At 38.3% G+C, this 7,619-nt stretch overlaps 2 protein-coding genes across 3 annotated transcripts in view; one reads left to right on the top strand and one right to left on the bottom strand.

The window, feature by feature from the left end:
- Positions 1-1,390: 1,390 nt before the first annotated feature.
- LOC139149316 (ubiquitin-ribosomal protein eS31 fusion protein) lies at positions 1,391-5,341 on the bottom strand. Its single transcript, XM_070721020.1, has 5 exons — positions 5,266-5,341; positions 5,088-5,154; positions 3,505-3,559; positions 2,386-2,603; positions 1,391-1,630 (listed from the first exon to the last, which is right to left on the bottom strand). The coding sequence occupies exons 2-5, from the start codon at positions 5,133-5,135 to the stop codon at positions 1,478-1,480; spliced, it is 474 nt and encodes a 157-aa protein (XP_070577121.1). The 5' UTR covers positions 5,136-5,154; positions 5,266-5,341; the 3' UTR covers positions 1,391-1,477.
- Positions 5,342-6,361: 1,020 nt separating this feature from the next.
- The window catches only part of LOC139149314 (tetratricopeptide repeat protein 7B-like), a 41,895-nt gene continuing 40,637 nt past the window's right edge, over positions 6,362-7,619 (top strand). For both annotated transcript variants that reach the window (XM_070721019.1, XM_070721018.1), the window contains exon 1: positions 6,362-6,558. In XM_070721019.1, coding sequence (XP_070577120.1) covers positions 6,402-6,558 — 157 coding nt within the window. In that variant the 5' untranslated portion in view covers positions 6,362-6,401. The remainder of the gene's footprint in view (positions 6,559-7,619) is intronic.

Here is a 7,619-nt window from a genome sequence, read left to right as displayed (position 1 = left end):
AATAGTATTTTGGTCCGCATGGTGTTTTCAAATTCATTAAGATACCAACCTCGCACAATAGCCCATACAACAGGCCATAGAAACTTTCTTAGAACTCCATGCAACACACTACTTCTGAAGATATCCCCGACTAATTGACATCTCTACCTGTCATCAAAACTACTGGAATGAGAACCTGTCGCTGAGGTACTTCGATTTACTGTAAAATGACTAATACTGCTTTCACTGCTTGTATTGTTTGTGTCTGTATAATTAGATATTATTCCCCAATATTTTTCTTCATTCAGGGAAGGAAAACACAGGACATAATGACTGTGTCACCACGAGTCGAAAATGAGTGGTGACACAGTCATTATTTCATGGGTATTTTTTGTGCTGAACGAAGAAAATTTAAGGGAAAAATATACTTATCACATGCACAAGCCAAGAATTCGTTATTTTTTGCAAAGTACAAGTTTTCTGTAACAATTCTGCGTTTAAACTTTTGAACTACTTTAGGAATAATATCTATACGCCATGGGAGAGTTGTCAATAATTTCTGGTCATCCATCATGTGACTAAGAAACACAGCCTTCATGTTTGTGTACAGAGCAAATGCCAGACGACCTCTCAGTCTACACGTACCTTCTGCAAAGTTACACACCATTTCATATTGCATAGGCCTAGAAATTTACCTAAATGTTATGCTCTTTTTCAAGAACAAAAATAGACTGAATCTCAACAGCGTGAACACTGTGCAACGTAGCACCTGACCCTGGTTACAATGCTTACAGAACCCACAGAAATGCAACCAGCTTAGAGTTCGTTTCTTTTGCAAATTATTCATGTAATTTCTTAGGACTATACAGACGGTCAATCTTGTGTTTTCATTGTTCAGATTATTATTGTCCTAGTCTATGAAAATATTGATTTCATTACATGACTTTTGGACACCGCACTTGACCTGATGCCCTTTTGTTGTACACTGTGCGTTGAACATTCAGCCAGCAGAGGGGTCTATACAAATACGAACCCCAATGGCGACAAAACAAAAACACAATTTGCCAAGTGGATGCATTTTGTCAGACTCTCACAATCATGACAATATTTTACAATATTTTCATGTCAGACACATTTTGATTGCATGACATATACCGGCCGCCATGTTGTTTGTTTACAATGACAAGCACATTGAAGATCAGACCCACCAAAGTTGAGGACACAGACAAGGGTTGTCGTAACGTAAAACGACCAGAGTATAAATCCTGTATTTTTTGTTCAGAGACGACAAACTTTGCTTGTGCATGTGACAACTGATAATATGTGACTTTCAATACATGAAGATGATGACACTGGCTTGCACTGGCAAATAAACTGAAATTTGTTGACAAAGTAATATGACACAACTTCATTAGGATTTTTTAAAATTTTTTAATTTTTACTTTTTTTCCTCACTGAAAGCAATGTAACAAAATTACATTTCAGGAAATGATCACATTTACTGTTTGTCTTCTGGTTTGTTGAAGACATATGTTAGACAGCATTTGCCGCAGTATTGTCTGTCAAAGTGTGATGCCATAAAAACACCAGCTCCACATTCCTCATTTGGGCATTCACGACGAAGACGGGTGATCTTGCCATTCTCATCAACCTGTGAATAGTGTATACAAACATCAGAAATTAAAAAGTATGCATCATCAGATATGTATATTCGAGTCTCATCCAATCTATAACTGGGACTTTTAAAACAGGGCAAACAACTGAATCACAGAGGTTTGAATATGTTTAACACAGGCCACAAATCTTGTGAAATCTGGCGACTGGCATGAAAGTTTGGCTCAGAGTATACACTCTAGTAATCACAGAGGTCATTAGGTGTCCTAAGTGATATCTTCATCATTGCAGTCCCTTACATGCCGGTACAATATATTCCCTTGTTCATGATTCTGCTACCCAAGTATTACTCGAACTTAAACGAACAACAGTGAAGTTCAAAATCACAGTTATCACATTTGGTAGTTGTCGTTGCCCTGGTTAACAGCTTTCTTGTTTGTGATGATGTGTTGTAAGACAGTGATTACAAACGGTGTAACATTTGTTGCAATAGACTGAAAATATGATAGGCAGGTACACAGACTGAATGAAAGACTATAATATAGGCAATGGCCATTGCACTGGTAGCTCTTCATTGATACTATGCTAGCCCACATTAGTAGCAGTTGATAGCACATGATAATACACAAAATAAATGACACTGTCATACTATGGAAGAACTATCATAGCATAACTACTGGAATAGAAACATTTTAACACCAGGGCTGCAAATAGATTAGTCTCGCGATAAAAGGGCCATGACAGCTTTTTAGAAGACACTTTCATGAGAAAAAAGTTGATATTCAACTTTACCTTGTAATATTTCAGAACAGCTAGCTTAACCTTCTTCTTCTTGTGTTTGATTTTCTTTGGGGTGGTGAAAGTCTTCTTCTTTCTCTTTTTAGCACCACCACGAAGTCTGAGCACTAAATGAAGAGTAGATTCTTTCTGGATGTTGTAGTCTGATAGAGTACGTCCATCTTCAAGCTGTTTTCCGGCAAAAATCAACCTCTGCTGATCTGGGGGGATACCTGTCACAGAAATGCAAATTTGCACATATGACTTTTGTTCTATCGTGAGGCTTCATATCCCACCTTTCGCACTAATATTAGACATTCACTCTGCTCAGACTCAATTACTTATAAGTAATCACTACAGGATCATTAGGTGTCCTAAGTAATTCATCATCATTTGGTCAAGTTCTAGTCCAATAATACAAGCAAACAACACATACACTGTATATATGTCAGATCAAAAGGTACTCTTGTGCTCGACTCTTTACTGGAAGTTCTTTCACAAACTACAGCAATGTTTCATCCAGGGTGGCATCAGCAGGGAGGGATTTCCCCCTTTACCAGAAAATTTAGGGGTGATTTCACCAGTTCATGTGTTCTACTTGTATTTCAAAAGTGTGACTGGCACCATTTTAGGGGGGGGGGGGGAGAGGGGGAGCTGGTCCCCCTTGACAAATTACTAGGGGGTACCAAAATGTCAACAGAGAGGGAATTCCCCTATTCCCCCCCCCCCTACATGAAACACTGCCACAGTAAAATCATTGATTTTTCACAGGGATTTTATTTCACTATTTTGATGTAGGAGACATTTCACCATGATTTAAATTCACAGTTTCCGATAAAATAATAGATTCTATTGTTATTAACATTTTCACTGGGATTTAATGTAGCGTATTTTTTGTTTTAGCTAAAATAGCGAAATTAAATCCTAGTGAATAATTGTTTTTACAGTATTAAACATTACAGAAGAGGCTGAAGAGCTTCCCATCTTTTTTTGTGTAAGTGTGCTTTATAATGATAAACATTGGATATGATGTAAATTAACACATCAGAATACACTCTCTGTTAGTATGTGTAAGGAATATGTTATTTATAATGGGAAAAGGAAGAGTGGCAATCTGTCTACAAGTGATTTTACCTTCTTTATCCTGGATTTTGGCTTTCACATTTTCGATGGTGTCACTGGGTTCCACCTGTAAAAAGTACACGGAATCATTTCAATAAATACTAATTTGTAATACATGTCACATGCAACAACAGGATTTGAAACTTTGCACATGTACAATGACATGACACAAGCACATGTACAATGACATGACACAAGGCACAAAGTGATACCCTTCTCATTGAAATCAGACACAGAGACTAGCAAAATATATTCCCCTGTAAAATATGTCCCTGCTTCTAGACAAATTACCAAAACTAGGTATCTGATTTAACCAGACTTGGTTGATGCCAGCATGAATGTTGAGGCTATGCAACGGTAATTCTACATTGAATTTCGTACTTTGAACACTAAGATATGGTGATTTGTCGAGAGGCAGAGAAATTTTGACAGGGAAATATCTTCCACTAGTTTAACTTATTTTACATCTCTGCAATATAATAATCAGAGGGCCTGACATGAAAGTTTGTTGCTGGGTAGGAGGATTTGCTCAGATTATAACTTGGGTAATCACAAAGTTCATTAGGTGTCCTAAGTGATCTCTAAGTCATTGCACTTCCCAAAATGCCTTTTCAAAGAAAACCATGATACAATACTTGAAATTTTTGTTGTTAGAATTCACTGACTGAACAACATGTTATCGCAACATTTAACTCTTGTCTCCAGTGAAACTTATGATGGCTAAACCTTGGATTGATGATTATGGGTAATATGTTTCATAAGCAAATTGGTGCATTGCTACATGTCTATTGCATTTCTTGTAAGTTGTGAGCTTGCTGCTTTACCCAAACATTACGCAAGGAAAATCAAACATTTGCATCACAGATTTGATGAAATAAGTGAAGAACATGAGGTGACACAGGACTGGCATGTCTGATTCGTTGCCACGATATTGAAGATGGATTGATAATCTTTTAAAGCATCAGCAGTCATGAACTACATAATTTCTTACAAATCTGTAATGATGTATAAAGGTAGGGCTTTTCAATTTGCTTGGATAACACTGTGCTGTAAATTGCCATTCATGCTTAGGGTTCCAAATACACACGGTTCCTAAAAAGTGATATCTTGCTGTGATCCCTTGCCTTAGAGTACCTTTGTCTCAGTAGACTTCTGTTATGATGTGGCCAGGGGTGACAACCAGAAGACGATGTAGGGATTAACGATCATTGCAATATCATCATAACACAATCATCATTAATATTCTGATTGTATTAGGACTGTCTGGGTGTTGTCTAGAACCTTTCTGTAGGTTAAGTATGTTAAGATTTTGGGTACCATACAAAATCTATGGAAAGGTTCTGGACAAGTGTGCATGAATACTCTTTGCTCATTTTCCTTGTGTATATCATACTACACTGAGAGGCGCCTCCCTTTGCTGGTCCTCTTGGGATTCGCGAGTTAATGTTGCTATCAAACACACTTACGACAGTGTGCTATTGATCTACGCTTTATATGTCTGTAGACAGTGATTATCTATGCACTGAATTGCGCTAGTGACGTGAATGTACGCATGTTATGTGCTGACATTGGTGAATGAACAGAGCCTTCCGTACCTCAAGGGTGATAGTTTTACCCGTCAAAGTCTTGACGAAAATCTGCATTTTGGTTCGCTAAACCCACCTAAAATAATAAGACGAAGACAGTTTTGTTATATTATTTTCCAATTTCATTTCCATGCACAAAAAGCTAAAATTTGAGTGATTTTCAAAGACCACATGAAATTCCGCCAACCTCTCACGATGGATGACCTGCAGGAAGAGGTCGTTCAAAGCATGGATTTCCCAAACTGCATTTGCAGGGACATAACAAATATCGCCGCCTTGCGGTACAAATGAGAAATACAGAACTGAACAAGACGACGATTCTCAAAATAGGTTTATATATTAAACTGGTGAGCAGGCCTGACTGGTGAGAATCAAGTTCAGGTGCAGGTTTTCTTCTTTCACCACAAATTTTCACAAAGAAAGAGTGGCAAAGGTGTCAAATATGATGATAACGTCCCTGCAAAAAATTATAAATAGTTCTGTGCTGTAATTATTGTAGATTTTACAATTTTTTAAAAATTTATCTGACTTGTTGGAATGTACTCTCAATGGAAAGAAAATCCCAACTTACAGGCCCCTCGACGGGGTAGGGGTACTGTGCTCAACTCAATTCCAACACTGACAGGCTTTGATTAACTTTTACACTTTTTAGAATAGACCAATAACAAATGCAATGCAGGTTTCACCTAACATAGTTGCATCTCAGACATTGAATCTTCCACTCCATATATTGTGTATGATTGCAATGTTACAATATTTTGCAAAGGTTACCTTTCTTGTAACTATGATAGTCAATATTTGTACAGCATATTACTTTTAAAATCAAACTCACTTAGTTTTTCCCTTTGTTACTGCCATTTTAAAGTTTAATTTAACTATTATTGTAATTTAATTTCAACCATGAGTTTCTGCAAAAGACGCAATGAATAAGTAACTCCAACAAGAAATTTTGAACAGCACATATTTCTCACAAGACTACAGCTTAAATGTACCAGCCTCCATTGCTACTTGACTGAGTTGCCTACATTCAACCTTGAACATTATAAACCTGCCACTGCATGTATGCAAGATCAAAGGTTGTCATATTGGGGTCATGGTACATTCCCAGGGGCACCATCCAAATTAGTCAGGAGCAAATGCAATGGTGGTATTCAGAAATATTTACTTGTATCATCAGAAAGTTTGATGCTATCACTGGACAATAAAATAGAGAACAATATCTAACTTGTCATATGTAGCTTTTGCTATGTGGCAAACTTTACTTCAAGTTGTACTTTGGAACGCTACCACTCCACCTGGAAACCGGAAAGTAATACGAATCCAATGCGTAGTTCAATTGAACATAGCAAAATGGCAGCTTCAAAGAAGCAGACTATCCGACTCGAACAAGAAATCGAGAAAAACAGAACAGAATGTAACTGGGATAGAGTTGCAGCTATCTCAAAACAGCTGCACTCTGGCAAAGGGACAGCTAGTCTAGGTGAGTTTTCGATGTCATTTTGCGCATTTTCAATGGTCATGCAGGACAAAATTACCGCAATGATCGACACGATCACTGAATATTGACAGCAGAAGAACCAGACGAATTGATATCCGGTTTCTCTTTTATGCCAACGCTACTCTCAGTCAAACCCGAGGGTCATGAGTCAAGCACAAAGCAGACAAATGTTTTTACTCGGCTTTGCAGGAATTTACGCTTCATTGGCATGTTGTCAGGGTTTACAAAATCCATTGCTCGTATATCCTTAGCTATAGTACATTTGCTGCAGTACAGTAGCTCGAGGTTTTGCCTGGGTATTCGGGTCGGACGGCAAAACCTCCGACCCAAATACTCAGGCAAAACCTCGAGCTACTGTACTGCAGCAATAGTACATTAGCTCGAGGTTTTGCCTGGGTATTTGGGTCTGGTTTTGCCGTCCGACCCAAATACCCAGGCAAAACCTCAAGCCACTGTACTGCAGCTAGTATCACCTGTGAGTGTAATAAGTCATTATGGTAACAAACTGAATGAAATCGGAAATGCACAGGTATTGGTAATAGGTATGCTGCCTGTTCTGACAGTAAGCTCACTCTCCTTACGGCCCTGCGATTGCTATATACATAACAAATCGGGGTCCAGACACTTCGCACCAAAACCACTTCGCACCATACCATCTAGTCCCATACCATTTCGCACCAAAACCACTTCGCACCAAAACAACCTCGTACCAAAACCACTTCGCCCCAAAAGTCATGTCCCCCAAACCACTTTGCCCGAAACTTATCGCTAACTGGTAAAGCTGAAAATAACCACCTTCATGTCATCCTGGGACTGAAATCTTGAAAGTGTACGCATTTCGCGAAATTGACATCGTGCAATTCCGCGCACGGCACCTGAGTTGTAGCATTTGCGTGTTTCTTTTTTTCGTATTCTATGTTTATGGTTTCATGCAACAATAAATGGTTCGTGGTAGCCAAAATGTCCTAACACATTAATGCTTCTAAGTTGTAGGTAAAAACAATCTTATGATACGTCATATATCGTTGTTTCAGGACGAGTTG

This window comes from Ptychodera flava, chromosome 14 (genome assembly GCF_041260155.1).
Source record: "Ptychodera flava strain L36383 chromosome 14, AS_Pfla_20210202, whole genome shotgun sequence".
In the NCBI taxonomy this organism is placed as follows: domain Eukaryota; kingdom Metazoa; phylum Hemichordata; class Enteropneusta; family Ptychoderidae; genus Ptychodera; species Ptychodera flava.
The sequence above is the reverse complement of the archived record's forward strand: the minus strand, read 5'-3'. Positions and strand labels throughout refer to the sequence as shown.

Bases quoted from the DNA above. Each gene is read 5' to 3' on its own strand.
- LOC139149316 (XM_070721020.1), bottom strand. From the start codon at position 5,135: ATGCAGATTTTCGTCAAGACTTTGACGGGTAAAACTATCACCCTTGAG. The intron at 2,604-3,504 runs GTAAAATCACTT...TTTCTGTGACAG, and splicing joins CAAAATCCAGGATAAAGAAG to GTATCCCCCCAGATCAGCAG. The intron at 1,631-2,385 runs GTAAAGTTGAAT...CACTATTCACAG, and splicing joins CTGTTCTGAAATATTACAAG to GTTGATGAGAATGGCAAGAT.